The sequence below is a fragment of the Pseudophryne corroboree genome, chromosome 5 (genome assembly GCF_028390025.1).
Source record: "Pseudophryne corroboree isolate aPseCor3 chromosome 5, aPseCor3.hap2, whole genome shotgun sequence".
Lineage (NCBI taxonomy): Eukaryota > Metazoa > Chordata > Amphibia > Anura > Myobatrachidae > Pseudophryne > Pseudophryne corroboree.
In genome coordinates this window covers 740,860,543-740,883,465 of record NC_086448.1, presented here as the reverse complement: position 1 = coordinate 740,883,465, position 22,923 = coordinate 740,860,543, and the positions used below count along the sequence as shown (strand labels likewise).

The window sequence follows — 22,923 nt, the reverse complement described above, 5'->3', positions numbered from 1 at the left end:
ATGACTGGAAAATTATTATTATTATTATTTATTTCTCTAACGTCCTAAGTGGATGCTGGGACTCCGTAAGGACCATGGGGAATAGCGGCTCCGCAGGAGACAGGGCACAAAATAAAAGCTTGAGATATCAGGTGGTGTGCACTGGCTCCTCCCCCTATGACCCTCCTCCAAGCCAGTTAGATTTTTGTGCCCGGCCGAGAAGGGTGCAAACTAGGTAGCTCTCCTGAGCTGCTTAGAATAAAAGTTTAGTTAGGTTTTTTTATTTTCAGTGAGTCCTGCTGGCAACAGGCTCACTGCACCGTGGGACTAAGGGGAGAAGAAGCGAACTCACCTGAGTGCAGAGTGGATTGGGCTTCTTAGGCTACTGGACATTAGCTCCAGAGGGACGATCACAGGTTCAGCCTGGATGGGTCACCGGAGCCGCGCCGCCGTCCCCCTTACAGAGCCAGAAGAGACGAAGAGGTCCGGTGAAAGCGGCGGCAGAAGACATCCTGTCTTCAAGACTAAGGTAGCGCACAGCACCGCAGCTGTGCGCCATTGCTCTCAGCACACTTCACACTTCACACTCCGGTCACTGAGGGTGCAGGGCGCTAGGGGGGGAGCGCCCTGAGACGCAATATAAATCAAATACCTTAGCTGGCTAAAGGAATACATCACATATAGCTCCAGGGCTATATGGATGTTTTTTTTTCCCCTGCCATTTTACACAGAAAAAGCGGGAGATGAGGACGTCGTGAAGGGGCGGGGCCTATCTCCTCAGCACACTGGCGCCATTTTTCCCTCACAGCTCCGCTGGAAGGACGGCTCCCTGACTCTCCCCTGCAGTCCTGCTTCTGATTCAGGGTAAAAAAGAGAAGGGGGGGCATTTTGGCAGCAGATTATAACAAAACAGCAGCTATAAGGGTTTAACACTTATATAAGGTTATCCCTGTATATATATAGCGCTGGGTGTGTGCTGGCAGACTCTCCCTCTGTCTCTCCAAAGGGCTAAGTGGGGTCCTGTCCTCTATCAGAGCATTCCCGGTGTGTGTGCTGTGTGTCGGTACGCGTGTGTCGACATGTATGAGGAGGAAAATGAGGTGGAGGCGGAGCAGTTGCCTGTGTTAGTGATGTCACCCCCTAGGGAGTCGACACCTGACTGGATGATTGTGTTTAAGCAATTAAGTGATAATGTCAGCAGTTTACAAAAAACTGTTGACGACATGAGAAAGCCGGCAAATCAATTAGTGCCTGTTCAGGCGTCTCAGACACCCTCAGGGGCCCTAAAACGGCCGCTACCTCAGTGGGTCGACACGGATCCAGATACAGATACTGAATCTAGTGTCGACGGTGACGAGACAAACGTAATGTCCAGTAGGGCCACACGTTACATGATCACGGCAATGAAAGAGGCATTGAACCTTTCTGACACTACAAGTACCACAAAGGCGGGTATTATGTGGGGTGTGAAAAAACTGCCAATAGTTTTTCCTGAGTCTGATGAAATAAATGAGGTGTGTGATAAAGCGTGGGTTTCCCCCGATAAAAAACAGCTAATTTCTAATAAATTATTAGCACTATACCCTTTCCCGCCAGAGGTTAGGGCGCGGTGGGAAACACCCCCTAGGGTAGATAAGGCGCTCACACGTTTATCTAAACAAGTAGCGTTACCGTCCCCTGATACGGCCACCCTCAAAGAACCAGCTGATAGGAGGCTGGAAAATATCCTGAAAAGTATATACACACATACTGGTGTTATACTGCGACCAGCAATCGCATCAGCCTGGATGTGCAGTGCTGGAGTCGCATGGGCGGATTTCCTGACTGAGAATATTGATACCCTGGACAGGGACAATATTTTGTTAACTATAGAACATTTAAAGGATGCATTGCTATATATGCGTGATGCGCAGAGGGATATTTGTACCCTGGCATCAAGAGTAAGCGCAATGTCCATCTCTGCCAGAAGAGCATTATGGACCCGACAGTGGTCAGGTGACGCAGATTCCAAACGGCACATGGAAGTATTGCCGTATAAGGGGGAGGAGTTATTTGGGGCTGGTCTAACAGACCTGGTGGCCACGGCAACGGCTGGAAAATCCACCTTTTTACCCCAGGTTACTTCACATCAGCAGAAAAAGACACAGTCTTTTCAAACTCAGTCCTTTCGTTCCCATAAGTACAAGCGAGCAAAAGGCCACTCTTTTCTGCCCAAGGGCAGAGGAAGAGGAAAAAGGCAGCACCATGCAGCCGCTTCCCAGGAGCAGAAGCCCTCCCCTGCTTCTGCCAAGTCTTCAGCATGACGCTGGGGCTTTACAAGCAGACTCAGACACGGTGGGGGCACGTCTCAAGAATTTCAACGCGCAGTGGGCTCACTCACAAGTGGATCCCTGGATTCTACAGGTAATATCACAGGGGTACAAACTGGAATTCGAGGCGTTTCCTCCTCATCGGTTCCTGAAGTCTGCTTTACCAAAGTCTCCCTCCGACAGGGAGGCAGTTCTGGAAGCCATTCACAAGCTGTACTCCCAGCAGGTGATAATCAAGGTACCCCTCTTACAACAGGGGAAGGGGTATTATTCCACACTATTTGTGGTACCGAAGCCGGACGGCTCGGTGAGACCAATCTTAAATCTAAAATCTTTGAACACTTACATAAAAAGGTTCAAATTCAAGATGGAGTCACTCAGAGCGGTGATAGCGAACCTGGAAGAGGGGGACTATATGGTGTCGCTGGACATCAAGGATGCTTATCTCCACGTCCCAATATACCCTTCTCACCAAGGGTACCTCAGGTTTGTAGTACAAAACTGTCATTCGGAGTGGCACTATCTCAGGTAGTGCTAAGTCAGCACGGATGGATTCTAAATATCCCAAAATCGCAGCTGATCCCAACGACACGTCTACTGTTCTTAGGAATGATTCTGGACACAGTCCAGAAGAAGGTGTTTCTCCCGGAGGAGAAGGCCAGGGAGTTATCCGAGCTAGTCAGGAACCTCCTAAAACCAGGACAGGTATCAGTGCATCAGTGCACAAGGGTCCTGGGAAAAATGGTGGCTTCTTACGAAGCGATTCCATTCGGAAGATTCCATGCATGAACGTTTCAGTGGGATCTACTGGGAAAATGGTCCGGATCGCATCTTCAGATGCATCAACGGATAACCCTGTCGCCAAGGACAAGGGTGTCTCTCCTGTGGTGGCTTCAGAGTGCTCATCTACTAGAGGGCCGCAGATTTGGCATTCAGGATTGGATCCTGGTAACCACGGATGCCAGCCTGAGAGGCTGGGGAGCAGTCACACAGGGAAGGAATTTCCAGGGCTTGTGGTCAAGCATGGAAACATCTCTTCATATAAACATTCTGGAACTAAGGGCCATTTACAATGCCTTAATTCAAGCAAAACCTCTGCTTCAGGGTCAGGCGGTGTTGATCCAATCGGACAACATCACGTCAGTCGCCCACGTAAACAGACAGGGCGGCACGAGAAGCAGGAGGGCAATGGCAGAAACTGCAAGGATTCTTCGCTGGGCGGAAAATCATGTGATAGCACTGTCAGCAGTGTTCATTCCGGGAGTGGACAACTGGGAAGCAGACTTCCTCAGCAGACACGACCTTCACCCGGGAGAGTGGGGACTTCACCCAGAAGTCTTCCACCAAATTGTAAACCGTTGGGAAAAACCAAAGGTGGACATGATGGCGTCACGTCTAAACAAAAAACTGGACAGATATTGCGCCAGGTCAAGGGACCCTCAGGCAATAGCGGTGGACGCTCTGGTAACGCCGTGGGTGTACCAGTCAGTGTATGTGTTCCCTCCTCTGCCCCTCATACCAAAAGTATTGAGAATCATAAGAAGGAGAGGAGTAAGAACTATACTCGTGGTTCCGGATTGGCCAAGAAGGTCTTGGTACCCGGAACTTCAAGAGATGCTCACGGACGAACCGTGGCCTCTACCTCTAAGAAAGGACCTGCTACTGCAGGGACCTTGTCTGTTCCAAGACTTACCGCGGCTGCGTTTGACGGCATGGCGGTTGAACGCCGGATCCTGAAGGACAAGGGCATTCCAGAAGAAGTAATCCCTACTCTGGTAAAAGCCAGAAAGGAAGTAACCGCAAAACATTATCACCGCATTTGGCGTAAATATGTGGCGTGGTGTGAGGCCAAGAAGGCCCCTACAGAGGAATTTCAACTGGGTCGTTTCTTGCATTTCCTGCAAACGGGACTGTCTATGGACCTAAAATTAGGGTCCATTAAGGTTCAAATTTCGGCCTTGTCGATATTCTTCCAGAAAGAACTGGCTTCAGTACCTGAAGTTCAGACATTTGTGAAAGGGGTGCTGCGCATACAGCCTCCTTTTGTGCCTCCAGTGGCACCTTGGGATCTCAATGTTGTGTTGAGATTTCTAAAATCACATTGGTTTGAACCATTGTCTACGGTAGATTTAAAATATCTCACGTGGAAGGTGTCGATGCTGTTGGCCCTGGCTTCAGCCAGGCGTGTGTCAGAATTGGCGGCTTTATCATGTAAAAGCCCTTACCTAATTTTTCATTCTGACAGGGCGGAATTGAGGACTCGTCCTCAATTTCTACCTAAGGTGGTTTCTGCATTTCACATGAACCAACCTATTGTGGTACCTGCGGCTACTAGGGACTTAGAGGACTCTAAGTTGCTGGACGTTGTCAGTAGAGATGAGCGGGTTCGGTTTCTTTGAATCCGAACCCGCACGAACTTCACTTTTTTTTTCACGGGTCCGAGCGACTCGGATCTTCCCGCCTTGCTCGGTTAACCCGAGCGCGCCCGAACGTCATCATGACGCTGTCGGATTCTCGCGAGACTCGGATTCTATATAAGGAGCCGCGCGTCGCCGCCATTTTCACACGTGCATTGAGATTGATAGGGAGAGGACGTGGCTGGCGTCCTCTCCATTAGAATAGATTAGAAGAGAGAGAGAGAGAGAGATTGTGCAGACAGAGTTTACCACAGTGACCAGTGCAGTTGTTGTTAAGTTAACTTTTATTTAATATATCCGTTCTCTGCTATATCCGTTCTCTGCCTGAAAAAAACGATACACAGCAGTCACACAGTGTGACTCAGTCTGTGTGCACTCAGCTCAGCCCAGTGTGCTGCACATCAATGTATAAAAGCTTATAATAATTGTGGGGGAGACTGGGGAGCACTGCAGGTTGTTATAGCAGGAGCCAGGAGTACATAATATTATATTAATTTAAAATTAAACAGTGCACACTTTTGCTGCAGGAGTGCCACTGCCAGTGTGACTAGTGGTGACCAGTGCCTGACCACCAGTATAGTAGTATATTGTTGTATACTATCTCTTTATCAACCAGTCTATATTAGCAGCAGACACAGTACAGTGCGGTAGTTCACGGCTGTGGCTACCTCTGTGTCGGCAGTCGGCACTCGGCAGGCAGTCCGTCCATCCATAATTGTATAATTATATACCACATAACCGTGGTATTTTTTTTTCTTTCTTTATACCGTCGTCATAGTCATACTAGTTGTTACGAGTATACTACTATCTCTTTATCAACCAGTGTACAGTGCGGTAGTTCACGGCTGTGGCTACCTCTGTGTCGGCAGTCGGCAGGCAGTCCGTCCATCCATAATTGTATTATTATAATATATACCACCTAACCGTGGTTTTTTTTTCATTCTTTATACCGTCATAGTGTCATACTAGTTGTTACGAGTATACTACTATCTCTTTATCAACCAGTGTACAGTGCGGTAGTTCACGGCTGTGGCTACCTCTGTGTCGGCAGTCGGCAGGCAGTCCGTCCATCCATAATTGTATTATAATATATACCACCTAACCGTGGTTTTTTTTTCATTCTTTATACCGTCATAGTGTCATACTAGTTGTTACGAGTATACTACTATCTCTTTATCAACCAGTGTACAGTGCGGTAGTTCACGGCTGTGGCTACCTCTGTGTCGGCAGTCGGCAGGCAGTCCGTCCATCCATAATTGTATTATAATATATACCACCTAACCGTGGTTTTTTTTTCATTCTTTATACCGTCATAGTCAGTCATACTAGTTGTTACGAGTATACTACTATCTCTTTATCAACCAGTGTACAGTGCGGTAGTTCACGGCTGTGGCTACCTCTGTGTCGGCACTCGGCAGGCAGTCCGTCCATCCATAATTGTATTATAATATATACCACCTAACCGTGGTTTTTTTTTCATTCTTTATACCGTCATAGTGTCATACTAGTTGTTACGAGTATACTACTATCTCTTTATCAACCAGTGTACAGTGCGGTAGTTCACGGCTGTGGCTACCTCTGTGTCGGCAGTCGGCAGGCAGTCCGTCCATCCATAATTGTATTATAATATATACCACCTAACCGTGGTTTTTTTTTCATTCTTTATACCGTCATAGTGTCATACTAGTTGTTACGAGTATACTACTATCTCTTTATCAACCAGTGTACAGTGCGGTAGTTCACGGCTGTGGCTACCTCTGTGTCGGCAGTCGGCAGGCAGTCCGTCCATCCATAATTGTATTATAATATATACCACCTAACCGTGGTTTTTTTTTCATTCTTTATACCGTCATAGTCAGTCATACTAGTTGTTACGAGTATACTACTATCTCTTTATCAACCAGTGTACAGTGCGGTAGTTCACGGCTGTGGCTACCTCTGTGTCGGAACTCGGCAGGCAGTCCGTCCATCCATAATTGTATTACAATATATACCACCTAACCGTGGTTTTTTTTTCATTCTTTATACCGTCATAGTCAGTCATACTAGTTGTTACGAGTATACTACTATCTCTTTATCAACCAGTGTACAGTGCGGTAGTTCACGGCTGTGGCTACCTCTGTGTCGGAACTCGGCAGGCAGTCCGTCCATCCATAATTGTATTATTATAATATATACCACCTAACCGTGTTTTTTTTTTTTCATTCTTTATACCGTCATAGTGTCATACTAGTTGTTACGAGTATACTACTATCTCTTTATCAACCAGTGTACAGTGCGGTAGTTCACGGCTGTGGCTACCTCTGTGTCGGCACTCGGCAGGCAGTCCGTCCATCCATAATTGTATTACAATATATACCACCTAACCGTGGTTTTTTTATACCACCTAACCGTGGCAGTCCGTCCATAATTGTATACTAGTATCCAATCCATCCATCTCCATTGTTTACCTGAGGTGCCTTTTTAGTTCTGCCTATAAAATATGGAGAACAAAAAAGTTGAGGTTCCAAAATTAGGGAAAGATCAAGATCCACTTCCACCTCGTGCTGAAGCTGCTGCCACTAGTCATGGCCGAGACGATGAAATGCCAGCAACGTCGTCTGCCAAGGCCGATGCCCAATGTCATAGTACAGAGCATGTCAAATCCAAAACACCAAATATCAGAAAAAAAAGGACTCCAAAACCTAAAATAAAATTGTCGGAGGAGAAGCGTAAACTTGCCAATATGCCATTTACCACACGGAGTGGCAAGGAACGGCTGAGGCCCTGGCCTATGTTCATGGCTAGTGGTTCAGCTTCACATGAGGATGGAAGCACTCAGCCTCTCGCTAGAAAACTGAAAAGACTCAAGCTGGCAAAAGCACCGCAAAGAACTGTGCGTTCTTTGAAATCCCAAATCCACAAGGAGAGTCCAATTGTGTCGTTTGCGATGCCTGACCTTCCCAACACTGGACGTGAAGAGCATGCGCCTTCCACTATTTGCATGCCCCCTGCAAGTGCTGGAAGGAGCACCCGCAGTCCAGTTCCTGATAGTCAGATTGAAGATGTCAGTGTTGAAGTACACCAGGATGAGGAGGATATGGGTGTTGCTGGCGCTGGGGAGGAAATTGACCAGGAGGATTCTGATGGTGAGGTGGTTTGTTTAAGTCAGGCACCCGGGGAGACACCTGTTGTCCGTGGGAGGAATATGGCCGTTGACATGCCAGGTGAAAATACCAAAAAAATCAGCTCTTCGGTGTGGAGGTATTTCACCAGAAATGCGGACAACAGGTGTCAAGCCGTGTGTTCCCTTTGTCAAGCTGTAATAAGTAGGGGTAAGGACGTTAACCACCTCGGAACATCCTCCCTTATACGTCACCTGCAGCGCATTCATAATAAGTCAGTGACAAGTTCAAAAACTTTGGGTGACAGCGGAAGCAGTCCACTGACCAGTAAATCCCTTCCTCTTGTAACCAAGCTCACGCAAACCACCCCACCAACTCCCTCAGTGTCAATTTCCTCCTTCCCCAGGAATGCCAATAGTCCTGCAGGCCATGTCACTGGCAAGTCTGACGAGTCCTCTCCTGCCTGGGATTCCTCCGATGCATCCTTGCGTGTAACGCCTACTGCTGCTGGCGCTGCTGTTGTTGCCGCTGGGAGTCGATGGTCATCCCAGAGGGGAAGTCGTAAGCCCACTTGTACTACTTCCAGTAAGCAATTGACTGTTCAACAGTCCTTTGCGAGGAAGATGAAATATCACAGCAGTCATCCTACTGCAAAGCGGATAACTGAGTCCTTGACAACTATGTTGGTGTTAGACTTGCGTCCGGTATCCGCCGTTAGTTCACAGGGAACTAGACAATTTATTGAGGCAGTGTGCCCCCGTTACCAAATACCATCTAGGTTCCACTTCTCTAGGCAGGCGATACCGAGAATGTACACGGACGTCAGAAAAAGACTCACCAGTGTCCTAAAAAATGCAGTTGTACCCAATGTCCACTTAACCACAGACATGTGGACAAGTGGAGCAGGGCAGGGTCAGGACTATATGACTGTGACAGCCCACTGGGTAGATGTATGGACTCCCGCCGCAAGAACAGCAGCGGCGGCACCAGTAGCAGCATCTCGCAAACGCCAACTCTTTCCTAGGCAGGCTACGCTTTGTATCACCGCTTTCCAGAATACGCACACAGCTGAAAACCTCTTACGGCAACTGAGGAAGATCATCGCGGAATGGCTTACCCCAATTGGACTCTCCTGTGGATTTGTGGCATCGGACAACGCCAGCAATATTGTGTGTGCATTAAATATGGGCAAATTCCAGCACGTCCCATGTTTTGCACATACCTTGAATTTGGTGGTGCAGAATTTTTTTAAAAACGACAGGGGTGTGCAAGAGATGCTGTCGGTGGCCAGAAGAATTGCGGGACACTTTCGGCGTACAGGCACCACGTACAGAAGACTGGAGCACCACCAAAAACTACTGAACCTGCCCTGCCATCATCTGAAGCAAGAAGTGGTAACGAGGTGGAATTCAACCCTCTATATGCTTCAGAGGTTGGAGGAGCAGCAAAAGGCCATTCAAGCCTATACAATTGAGCACGATATAGGAGATGGAATGCACCTGTCTCAAGTGCAGTGGAGAATGATTTCAACGTTGTGCAAGGTTCTGATGCCCTTTGAACTTGCCACACGTGAAGTCAGTTCAGACACTGCCAGCCTGAGTCAGGTCATTCCCCTCATCAGGCTTTTGCAGAAGAAGCTGGAGGCATTGAAGAAGGAGCTAACACGGAGCGATTCCGCTAGGCATGTGGGACTTGTGGATGCAGCCCTTAATTCGCTTAACAAGGATTCACGGGTGGTCAATCTGTTGAAATCAGAGCACTACATTTTGGCCACCGTGCTCGATCCTAGATTTAAAGCCTACCTTGGATCTCTCTTTCCGGCAGACACAGGTCTGCTGGGGTTGAAAGACCTGCTGGTGACAAAATTGTCAAGTCAAGCGGAACGCGACCTGTCAACATCTCCTCCTTCACATTCTCCCGCAACTGGGGGTGCGAGGAAAAGGCTCAGAATTCCGAGCCCACCCGCTGGCGGTGATGCAGGGCAGTCTGGAGCGACTGCTGATGCTGACATCTGGTCCGGACTGAAGGACCTGACAACGATTACGGACATGTCGTCTACTGTCACTGCATATGATTCTCTCAACATTGATAGAATGGTGGAGGATTATATGAGTGACCGCATCCAAGTAGGCACGTCACACAGTCCGTACTTATACTGGCAGGAAAAAGAGGCAATTTGGAGGCCCTTGCACAAACTGGCTTTATTCTACCTAAGTTGCCCTCCCACAAGTGTGTACTCCGAAAGAGTGTTTAGTGCCGCCGCTCACCTTGTCAGCAATCGGCGTACGAGGTTACATCCAGAAAATGTGGAGAAGATGATGTTCATTAAAATGAATTATAATCAATTCCTCCGCGGAGACATTGACCAGCAGCAATTGCCTCCACAAAGTACACAGGGAGCTGAGATGGTGGATTCCAGTGGGGACGAATTGATAATCTGTGAGGAGGGGGATGTACACGGTGATATATCGGAGGGTGAAGATGAGGTGGACATCTTGCCTCTGTAGAGCCAGTTTGTGCAAGGAGAGATTAATTGCTTCTTTTTTGGGGGGGGTCCAAACCAACCCGTCATATCAGTCACAGTCGTGTGGCAGACCCTGTCACTGAAATGATGGGTTGGTTAAAGTGTGCATGTCCTGTTTTGTTTATACAACATAAGGGTGGGTGGGAGGGCCCAAGGATAATTCCATCTTGCACCTCTTTTTTCTTTTCTTTTTCTTTGCATCATGTGCTGATTGGGGAGGGTTTTTTGGAAGGGACATCCTGCGTGACACTGCAGTGCCACTCCTAGATGGGCCCGGTGTTTGTGTCGGCCACTAGGGTCGCTAATCTTACTCACACAGCTACCTCATTGCGCCTCTTTTTTTCTTTGCGTCATGTGCTGTTTGGGGAGGGTTTTTTGGAAGGGACATCCTGCGTGACACTGCAGTGCCACTCCTAGATGTGCCCGGTGTTTGTGTCGGCCACTAGGGTCGCTAATCTTACTCACACAGTCAGCTACCTCATTGCGCCTCTTTTTTTCTTTGCGTCATGTGCTGTTTGGGGAGGGTTTTTTGGAAGGGCCATCCTGCGTGACACTGCAGTGCCACTCCTAGATGGGCCCGGTGTTTGTGTCGGCCACTAGGGTCGCTAATCTTACTCACACAGCTACCTCATTGCGCCTCTTTTTTTCTTTGCGTCATGTGCTGTTTGGGGAGGGTTTTTTGGAAGGGACATCCTGCGTGACACTGCAGTGCCACTCCTAGATGGGCCCGGTGTTTGTGTCGGCCACTAGGGTCGCTTATCTTACTCACACAGCGACCTCGGTGCAAATTTTAGGACTAAAAATAATATTGTGAGGTGTGAGGTATTCAGAATAGACTGAAAATGAGTGTAAATTATGGTTTTTGAGGTTAATAATACTTTGGGATCAAAATGACCCCCAAATTCTATGATTTAAGCTGTTTTTTAGTGTTTTTGGAAAAAAACACCCGAATCCAAAACACACCCGAATCCGACAAAAATAATTCGGTGAGGTTTTGCCAAAACGCGTTCGAACCCAAAACACGGCCGCGGAACCGAACCCAAAACCAAAACACAAAACCCGAAAAATTTCAGGCGCTCATCTCTAGTTGTCAGGGCCTTGAAAATATATGTTTCCAGGACGGCTGGAGTCAGGAAATCTGACTCGCTGTTTATCCTGTATGCACCCAACAAGCTGGGTGCTCCTGCTTCAAATCAGACGATTGCTCGTTGGATTTGTAGTACAATTCAGCTTGCACATTCCGTGGCAGGCCTGCCACAGCCAAAATCGGTAAAAGCCCATTCCACAAGGAAAGTGGGCTCATCTTGGGCGGCTGCCCGAGGGGTCTCGGCTTTACAACTTTGCCGAGCGGCTACTTGGTCAGGGGCAAACACGTTTGCTAAATTCTACAAATTTGATACCCTGGCTGAGGAGGACCTGGAGTTCTCTCACTCGGTGCTGCAGAGTCATCCGCACTCTCCCGCCCGTTTGGGAGCTTTGGTATAATCCCCATGGTCCTTACGGAGTCCCAGCATCCACTTAGGACGTTAGAGAAAATAAGATTTTACTTACCGATAAATCTATTTCTCGTAGTCCGTAGTGGATGCTGGGCGCCCATCCCTAGTGCGGATTGTCTGCAATACTTGTATATAGTTATTGTTACAAAAAATTCGGGTTATTATTGTTGAGCCATCTTTTCAGAGGCTCCTTTGAATTTATCATACTGTTAACTGGGTTCAGATCACGAGTTGTACGGTGTGATTGGTGTGGCTGGTATGAGTCTTACCCGGGATTCAATATCCTTCCTTATTATGTACGCTCGTCCGGGCACAGTATCCTAACTGGCTTGGAGGAGGGTCATAGGGGGAGGAGCCAGTGCACACCACCTGATATCTCAAGCTTTTATTTTGTGCCCTGTCTCCTGCGGAGCCGCTATTCCCCATGGTCCTTACGGAGTCCCAGCATCCACTACGGACTACGAGAAATAGATTTATCGGTAAGTAAAATCTTATTTTTTTTGCATTGTGCGTAATTATTTTAATCTCTGATTGGAGGGCACTGTGCTCCATTTCTTGATCCGTAAAATACTACAGTGAAGTTAGCTACCAAATGGAGTCGTTCTGTATTATAGTCACCTGGATTATTTTGTTGTCTGATATATTGCACAGAAGTGGACAGTCCCAAGTAAATTCAACCTGGAAGACATGCATTTCTATTTTACTGCTTGCACAGTATAATTCGTGAATGTCATTGATTTTTTTGATTTTTTTTTTAGGGAAAGAAAATGGGTAGAAAAGATGCTTCAACAATGAGAGCACCAGTCGATCAATATCGTAAGCAAATAGGTAAGTTGTTTTCCATCAATATTTCAGTGCACATATATCTTGTATAGAGCCTACGGAGATTGTTCGTACTATTTTTTTTCCATCAATCAATTCCAGTGACATGCATCCAAGTACAATTTGCATACTACTGAAATAACAAGGACTCCATTAAATGTACTGCTACTATGTGTAATTGCAGGCATGTTTAAGCGGCTCAATAATTCATTGCTAATGGGCAGCTGCTAAACTCAGCCACGCCTACAATCAATGTCCACGTTGTTATTGATCTGGCTGCATTTCGTCTGTTTCCATGGCGTGTCAAAGGCAGAACCACAACAAATATGCATCAAGGTTCTATTATTACATATTAAAATCATTACTACATGTGTATAACCTAGTCCCACTTATTACATAGTACTTTTGCCATTGAATACATATAGTCGTTCATTCATCACGTCAGTGGAGCATACCAGGTAGGGGGTCCGGTCCGCACTTGGTGACTCCGAGAAGCGCCCACACTGCCCATTGTGATGAGAGTGCCGGGAGAGATCTGGTTGGATCCCTCTCAGAAGGGGCAGTGCGATAGGAGCCATCCAAGCCCCGGAATCTGTTCCATTCCGGGGCTTGGTGCATTTGCGTTATCCGGCCAAACTCCGGAAGCAGAGAGGTTTGGCCAAATTTTTCAGCTTGTTGCACCTCGCCCAAAGTGTGATCAGAATGATATCCTGTTCCTAATATATTTTAATAATATTCTATTACAATCTAGTATATGATGAGATCACGCACATTGGGGTCTGATCTCCAGCAAGCAGATGTTTTCACCAGTAATGGAGCATCTCGCGTTGTTTCAGGGACAACGCCACAATCCTCCTTCCATTATCAGCATCTCAAGATGGCGGTCAAAGGAAATACCGGTCAATGCATTCAGTTGCGCTGTGCATGCGTAATCTAGCAAGCTGGGTCACACAAGTTTTTTGATATATGAAAGAAGCCAATGAGAGGCTCATATCCCAAAGATGAACTGGATTATTGCAATATGAAACCTCCTATACATGTGGCCTACAGTCTTACCTAAATCTTCAAACTGTTCTCCCCAGGCCAGAGGAAAACTTTACCTCAGGCAGTTTCCTACTAAATTGGTTGGGGGTTTCTTTATAGATGAAGGATGTTCAGTGTCTGTAAAGCCAGACTTCTAATTTATTTATTTTTTAAGTTTTATATATAAAATATAAAGTTTTTTTAGTTAAATTCAGTTCTATTTATTTTCTTTACCTGGAAGTGTCCATGCTGTGGACATTAGGCCTAATTCAGATCTGATCGCAGGAGCAAATTTGTTAGCTAATGGACAAAACCATGGCCCTCATTCCGAGTTGTTCGCTCGGTATTTTTCATCGCATCGCAGTGAAAATCCGCTTAGTACGCATGCGCAATGTTCGCACTGCGACTGCGCCAAGTAACTTTACTATGAAGATAGTATTTTTACTCACGGCTTTTTCTTCGCTCCGGCGATCGTAATGTGATTGACAGGAAATGGGTGTTACTGGGCGGAAACACGGCGTTTCAGGGGCGTGTGGCTGAAAACGCTACCGTTTCCGGAAAAAACGCAGGAGTGGCCGGGGAAACGGTGGGAGTGCCTGGGCAAACGCTGGGTGTGTTTGTGACGTCAACCAGGAACGACAAGCACTGAACTGATCGCACAGGCAGAGTAAGTCTGGAGCTACTCTGAAACTGCTAAGTAGTTAGTAATCGCAATATTGCGAATACATCGGTCGCAATTTTAAGAAGCTAAGATTCACTCCCAGTAGGCGGCGGCTTAGCGTGTGTAACTCTGCTAAATTCGCCTTGCGACCGATCAACTCGGAATGAGGGCCCATGTGCACTGCAAGGGGGCAGATATAACATGTGCAGAGAGAGTTAGATTTGTGTGGGTTATTTTGTTTCTGTGCAGGGTAAATACTGGCTGCTTTATTTTTACACTGCAAATTAGATTGCAGATTGAACACACCACACCCAAATCTAACTCTCTCTGCACATGTTATATCTGCCTCCCCTGCAGTGCACATGGTTTTGCCCAACTGCTAACAAAATTCCTGCTGCGATCAACTTGGAATTACCCCCCATGGTTTTGCCCATTAGCTAACAAATTTGTTGCTGCGATCAGATCTGAATTAGGCCCATTGTCCAACTACCAGTACCCACATTGTCAGCAACAGGACAGTTGTGCATCTAAAGGTGGGTACACACTAGTAGATATATCTGCAGATCAATTGATTTGCAGATATATCTATGGACGGATCGTGCAGTGTGTTGAGCATACACACTGCCCGATCCGTCGGGGACTGACGTCATGAGCCCAGTTCAGCTGTCAGTCACCGCCGGCCGCCACAGCATGTGTATGGGCGGTCGGCCGACCGAAGTACACACATAGCGACGCGCCAGTATATCGGTAGATATATTGGCCGTCTGCTGTGATGCGGGGCCGACGCGATAAGTCTGTGAACAACGGAGTTCACAGACGTATCGGCCGTACACACTGGCCGACGGACCCGCGCTATATCGGCCGTTCAAGAGAACGGCCGATATATATCGGCCAGTGTGTACGGGCCTTAACTGCTGCCGCACAATCTGACCTTCTCCTCTGTAACCATGCAGTTGATGTATCAAGCAGTGAAAGTAGACCATTGGAGAAGCTGTCCATAGCCAGGGACGTAACTAGGTATGTGCTTTGCACACAGCGCATTTGTGACAGGAGCGCATCTTGTGCCATGTCCCTGACTGGTTGTCCTGGTTTTGTGACTGTTCTTTTGCTGTCTGCTATGGAGATGACAAAAGGCAGCACTGGTGATGGGGAGTCCTCCGCTACACTGCTGGGTCAGCCAGGACACTGGAGGAAGAGGTAGCAGGCAGCAGCTAAGTGTTGCTGTTCCATACATACGGGCACACACACACACACACACACACACACACACACACACACACACACACGTCTACAGGGTCAGCCTGGAGCGGTGGTGGGTGAGCATTGACGGCACTAGGAGGTGGGACTAGGAGTTGGGGAAGGGGGGTTTTAGATTCTCACACACACTACACTTTGCTCACACACACACACACACTGCACCTTGCTCTCGAACACACACACTACACTTTGCTCACACACACACTCACTCATTGTGTAGGGGCTCTACCTGGCATATTGTATAAGTGGCTCTTACTGTGCGGTATAAGGGGCTCTTACTGTGTGGTGTAACGTGTATAAGGGGCTCTTACTGTGCGGTGTGTAAGGGGTTCTTACTATGGTATAACGTGTATATTTCTCTGACGTCCTAGTGGATGCTGGGAACTCCGTAAGGACCATGGGGAATAGCGGCTCCGCAGGAGACTGGGCACAAAAGTAAAGCTTTAGGACTACCTGGTGTGCACTGGCTCCTCCCCCTATGACCCTCCTCCAAGCCTCAGTTAGATTTTTGTGCCCGACCGAGCAGGGTGCAATCTAGGGGGCTCTCCTGAGCTTCTTAGAAAAAGTTAGTTTTAGGTTTCTTATTTTCAGTGAGACCTGCTGGCAACAGGCTCACTGCATCGAGGGACTAAGGGGAGAAGAAGCGAACCTGCCTGCTTGCAGCCAGCTTGGGCTTCTTGGCTACTGGACACCATTAGCTCCAGAGGGACCGAACACAGGCCCAGCCTCGGAGTCCGGTCCCAGAGCCGCGCCGCCGGCCCCCTTACAGAGCCAGAAGCAAGAAGAGGTCCGGAAAATCGGCGGCAGAAGACATCCGTCTTCAACAAGGTAGCGCACAGCACTGCAGCTGTGCGCCATTGCTCCTCAGGCACACTTCACACTCCGGTCACTGAGGGTGCAGGGCGCTAGGGGGGGGCGCCCTGAGCAGCAATATAAACACCTTGGCTGGCGAAAATACACCACATATAACCCCCAGGGCTATATGGATGTATTTTAACCCCTGCCAGAATTCAGCAAAAAGCGGGAGAAAAGTCAGCCGAGAAGGGGGCGGAGCCTATCACCTCAGCACACTGGCGCCATTTTCCATCACAGCTCCGCTGGAAGGACGTCTCCCTGACTCTCCTCTGCAGTCCTGCACTACAGAAAAGGGTAAAAAAGAGAGGGGGGGCACTAATTTGGCGCAGTTTGATAATATCAGCAGCTATAAAGGGAAAAACACATTATATAGTGGTATCCCCCTGGTGTGTGCTGGCATACTCTCCCTCTGTCTCCCCAAAGGGCTAGTGGGGTCCTGTCCTCTATCAGAGCATTCCCTGTGTGTGTGCGGTGTGTCGGTACGATTGTGTCGACATGTTTGAGGAGGAAAATGATGTGGAGGCGGAGCAATTGCCTGTAATAGAGATGTCACCCCCTAGGGAGTCGACACCTGAGTGGATGGGCTTATGGAAGGAATTACGTGACAGTGTCAGCTCTTTACAAAAGACAGTTGACGACATGAGACAGCCGGCTACTCAGCTTGTGCCTGTCCAGGCGTCTCAAAGGCCATCAGGGGCTCTAAAACGCCCGTTACCTCAGATGGCAGACACAGACGCCGACACGGATACTGACTCCAGTGTCGACGATGAAGAGACGAATGTGACTTCCAGTAGGGCCACACGTTACATGATTGAGGCAATGAAAAATGTTTTACATATTTCTGATAATACAAGTACCACTAAAAAGGGTATTATGTTTGGTGAGAAAAAACTGCCTGTAGTTTTTCCTGCATCGGAGGAATTAAATGAAGTGTGTGATGAAGCGTGGGTTTCCCCCGATAAAAAACTGATAATTCCTAAAAGGTTATTGGCATCATACCCTTTCCCGCCAGAGGATAGGGCACGTTGGGAAACACCCCCTAGGGTGGATAAAGCGCTCACACGCTTGTCTAAACAGGTGGCACTACCCTCTCCTGAGACGGCCGCCCTTAAGGAACCTGCTGACAGAAAGCAGGAAAATATCCTAAAATGTATATACACTCACACGGGAGTTATACTGCGACCAGCAATCGCCTCAGCCTGGATGTGCAGTGCTGGGGTGGTTTGGTCGGATTCCCTGACGGACAATATTGATACCCTAGACAGGGACAGTATATTACTGACTATAGAGCATTTAAAAGATGCATTTCTATATATGCGTGATGCACAGAGGGATATCTGCCGACTGGCATCAAGAGTAAGTGCGCGCTGTCCATTTCTGCCAGAAGAGGGTTATGGACACGACAGTGGTCAGGGGATGCGGATTCCAAAAGGCATATGGAAGTATTGCCTTATAAAGGGGAGGAGTTATTTGGGGTAGGTCTATCAGACCTGGTAGCCACGGCAACTGCTGGGAAATCCACATTTTTACCCTAGGTAGCCTCTCAACATAAGAAGACGCCGTATTATCAGGCGCAGTCCTTTCGGCCCCATAAGGGCAAGCGGGCAAAAGGTTCCTCTTTTCTGCCCCGTGGCAGAGGGAGAGGGAAAAGGCTGCAGCAAACAGCCAGTTCCCAGGAACAGAAGCCCTCTCCCGCCTCTGCCAAGTCCTCAGCATGACGCTGGGGCTTTACAAGCGGACTCAGGCACGGTGGGGGCCCGTCTCAAGAATTTCAGCGCGCAGTGGGCTCACTCGCAAGTGGACCCCTGAATCCTTCAGGTGGTATCTCAGGGGTACAAATTGGAATTCGAGACGTCTCCCCCTCGCCGTTTCCTAAAGTCTGCTTTACCGACGTCTACCTCCGACAGGGAGGCGGTATTGGAAGCCATTCACAAGCTGTATTCCCAGCAGGTGATAATCAAGGTACCCCTCCTGCAACAGGGAAAGGGGTATTATTCCACGCTGTTTGTGGTACCGAAGCCGGGCGGCTCGGTGAGACCGATTTTAAATCTAAAATCCTTGAACACTTACATACAGAGGTTCAAATTCAAGATGGAGTCACTCAGAGCAGTGATTGCGAACCTAGAAGAAGGGGATTATATGGTGTCTCTGGACATCAAGGATGCTTACCTCCATGTCCCAATTTACCCTTCTCACCAAGGGTACCTCAGGTTTGTGGTACAGAACTGTCACTATCAGTTTCAGACGCTGCCGTTTGGATTGTCCACGGCACCCCGGGTCTTTACCAAGGTAATGGCCGAAATGATACTCCTTCGAAGGAAGGGAGTTTTAGTTATCCCTTACTTGGACGATCTCCTGATAAGGGCAAGATCCAGGGAACAGTTGGAAGTCGGGGTAGCACTATCTCAGGTAGTGTTGCGGCAGCACGGTTGGATTCTCAATATTCCAAAATCGCAGCTGATCCCGACGACACGTCTTCTATTCCTAGGGATGATCCTGGACACAGTCCAGAAAAAGGTGTTTCTCCCGGAGGAGAAAGCCAGGGAGTTATCCGAACTAGTCAGAAACCTCCTAAAACCAGGCCAAGTGTCAGTGCATCAATGCACAAAGGTCCTGGGAAAAATGGTGGCTTCCTACGAAGCAATCCCATTCGGCAGATTCCACGCAAGAACTTTCCAGTGGGATCTGCTAGACAAATGGTCCGGGTCGCATCTTCAGATGCATCAGCGGATAACCTTGTCACCAAAGACAAGGGTGTCTCTCCTGTGGTGGTTGCAGAGTGCTCATCTTCTAGAGGGCCGCAGATTCGGCATTCAGGACTGGGTCCTGGTGACCATGGATGCCAGCCTGCGAGGCTGGGGAGCAGGCACAGAGGGAAGGAATTTCCAGGGCTTGTGGTCAAGCCTGGAGACATCACTTCACATAAATATCCTGGAGCTAAGGGCCATTTACAGTGCTCTAAGCCTAGCAAGACCTCTGCTTCAAGGTCAGCCGGTGTTGATCCAGTCGGACAACATCACGGCAGTCGCCCACGTAAACAGACAGGGCGGCACAAGAAGCAGGAGGGCAATGGCAGAAGCTGCAAGGATTCTTCGCTGGGCGGAAAATCATGTGATAGCACTGTCAGCAGTGTTCATTCCGGGAGTGGACAACTGGGAAGCAGACTTCCTCAGCAGGCACGACCTCCACCCGGGAGAGTGGGGACTTCATCCAGAAGTCTTCCACATGATTGTAAACCGTTGGGAAAAACCAAAGGTGGACATGATGGCGTCCCGCCTCAACAAAAAACTGGACAGGTATTGCGCCAGGTCAAGGGACCCTCAGGCAATAGCTGTGGACGCTCTGGTAACACCGTGGGTGTACCAGTCAGTGTATGTGTTCTCTCCTCTGCCTCTCATACCCAAGGTTCTGAGATTTATAAGACGGAGAGGAGTAAGAACTATACTCGTGGCTCCGGATTGGCCAAGAAGGACTTGGTACCCGGAACTTCAAGAGATGCTCACAGAGGACCCGTGGCCTCTGCCTCTAAGAAGGGACCTGCTCCAGCAAGGACCCTGTCTGTTCCAAGACTTACCGCGGCTGCGTTTGACGGCATGGTGGTTGAACGCCGGATCCTGAAGGAAAAAGGCATTCCGGAGGAAGTCATCCCTACCCTGATCAAAGCCAGGAAGGATGTAACCGCAAAGCATTATCACCGCATTTGGCGAAAATATGTTGCGTGGTGCGAGGCCAGGAAGGCCCCAACGGAGGAATTTCAACTGGGTCGATTCCTGCATTTCCTGCAAACAGGAGTGTCTATAGGCCTCAAATTGGGATCCATTAAGGTTCAGATTTCGGCCCTGTCGATTTTCTTCCAGAAAGAACTGGCTTCAGTTCCTGAAGTTCAGACGTTTGTCAAGGGGGTGCTGCATATACAGCCTCCTTTTGTGCCTCCACTGGCACCTTGGGATCGCAATGTAGTTTTGGGGTTCCTCAAATCACATTGGTTTGAACCACTTAAATCTGTGGATTTAAAATATCTCACATGGAAAGTGGCCATGCTGTTGGCCCTGGCTTCGGCCAGGCGAGTGTCAGAATTGGCGGCTTTATCCTGCAAAAGCCCCTATCTGATTTTCCATTCGGACAGGGCGGAATTGAGGACTCGTCCTCAGTTTCTCCCTAAGGTGGTGTCAGCGTTTCACCTGAACCAACCTATTGTGGTGCCTGCGGCTACTAGGGACTTGGAGGATTCCAAGTTGCTAGACGTTGTCAGGGCCCTGAAAATATGTTTCCAGGACGGCTGGAGTCAGAAAATCTGACTCGCTGTTTATCCTGTATGCACCCAACAAGCTGGGTGCTCCTGCTTCGAAGCAGACTATTGCTCGTTGGATTTGTAGTACAATTCAGCTTGCACATTCTGTGGCAGGCCTGCCACAGCCAAAATCTGTAAATGCCCATTCTACAAGGAAGGTGGGCTCATCTAGGGCGGCTGCCCGAGGGGTCTCGGCTTTACAACTTTGCCGAGCAGCTACTTGGTCAGGGGCAAACACGTTTGCTAAATTCTATAAATTTGATACCCTGGCTGAGGAGGACCTGGAGTTCTCTCATTCGGTGCTGCAGAGTCATCCGCACTCTCCCGCCCGTTTGGGAGCTTTGGTATAATCCCCATGGTCCTTACGGAGTTCCCAGCATCCACTAGGACGTCAGAGAAAATAAGAATTTACTTACCGATAATTCTATTTCTCGTAGTCCGTAGTGGATGCTGGGCGCCCATCCCAAGTGCGGATTGTCTGCAATACTTGTACATAGTTATTGTTAACTAAATCGGGTTATTGTTGTTGTGAGCCATCTTTCCAGAGGCTCCTCTGTTATCATGCTGTTAACTGGGTTCAGATCACAATTTGTACGGTGTGATTGGTGTGGCTGGTATGAGTCTTACCCGGGATTCAAAAATCCTTCCTTATTGTGTACGCTCGTCCAGGCACAGTATCCTAACTGAGGCTTGGAGGAGGGTCATAGGGGGAGGAGCCAGTGCACACCAGGTAGTCCTAAAGCTTTACTTTTGTGCCCAGTCTCCTGCGGAGCCGCTATTCCCCATGGTCCTTACGGAGTTCCCAGCATCCACTACGGACTACGAGAAATAGAATTATCGGTAAGTAAATTCTTATTTTTAAGTATGAATGGGGGCAGGAGCACCAAAATGTCTAGTTACGGCTCTGTCCATAGCAACCATCAGCTACCTATAATTTTATAGAATCTGTTTGATAAGTGTTACCTCAAAGGTGATTGGTTGCTGTATCTTTCTAATGGACAGTAGTAAGACCTGGGCTCTTGGTTATTAAATCATTTACAGCAATAATATTTAAAAAAAAAATTTTTTTTTGAGGATCCGAACATAGTGTTTGGACTCTACTGGGAGGTCCTGCCTTCCAGTATAAAGGTATATTCAATTAGTGTCAGATCCTCTCCGACAGAGAGGTTCCGACACTTCACTATTCAATTTTTCGGGCATTTCCGACAGCTTTTTGCCCGTTTTTCGACAATGCCGATCTGACTTTTTTTAAAGTTGAATCGGCATTGTCGAAAATGGACCAAAAACCTGTTGGAAATGCCCGCAAATTCGAGAAAACTGGTGTGTCTGCAGACGAATTCGGTGATCCACTTGTTTTTCAACATGTCGGAATTTCCGACAAGTTGGAAAAATGGCACTAGAATTGAATAGGTCGAATCCAGATTCGACCTAAAAAAGTCGAATAGTGCCTTTTTTCCGGCTTGTTGGAAATTCCGACACTAATTGAATAGACCCCATAGTCTAATTTGGAGACAGCTGATACCAGATTAGCCTTATAAATGTGTGTGTGTATGTATATAGAGATATAGAAACAGAGATAACACTATAAAGATACAGTAGATAAATAGATAGAGTGGGGGATATTCAATTAGTTTGAAAAGTCGGTTGGGTGTCTGTTTTTTCCTGTCTATTAGATAGGAAAAACAGACACTCAACTAACTTTTCAAACAATTGAATACCCCCCAGTATCTCTGTCATCAGATCGGTGATGTAGCGAGTAAATCCAGTTTCCCCTGAGGGGGCAACATTCAGTGATTTAGGGGTGCCAAAATTGTTTGTGGCGCCCATGTGTATAATTAAGCTTTACACAAAAATCACAAACCTCCACTCCATAGTAGACACTTCAAGATAACAATCTTTGGGTATTTTACCCATTTTTACTTGCTGCCCTTTCTCAAACTGTAGGGAACTAGATTAAACACCTCTCAAAATGTATTCTGCATATCTTCCCATGTACAACCATGCCACATATCTGTGCCCTACCCAGGGCTGGCAGAAGGTCTATGTCATTTTTGCCCACTTTTGAAGAACCCACTCCCAGAGTGGACAGCCGTGTCTGAGGTATGGGAGAACATGAAATAAGGGGGCCTGATTGTGTTATTGTGGATTTGTGAATTGTTTTTCAAAGCCGTATTTGCCTCATTTA

The 22,923-nt window shown here is 47.9% G+C and overlaps 1 protein-coding gene across 1 annotated transcript in view; it reads left to right on the top strand.

Moving 5' to 3' along the window:
* Positions 1 to 22,923, top strand: part of TRIQK (triple QxxK/R motif containing) — a 223,131-nt gene that overhangs the window by 104,212 nt on the left and 95,996 nt on the right. Inside the window, exon 3 of the mRNA XM_063924098.1 lies at positions 12,588 to 12,657. Coding sequence (XP_063780168.1) covers positions 12,597 to 12,657 — 61 coding nt within the window. The 5' untranslated portion in view covers positions 12,588 to 12,596. The remainder of the gene's footprint in view (positions 1 to 12,587; positions 12,658 to 22,923) is intronic.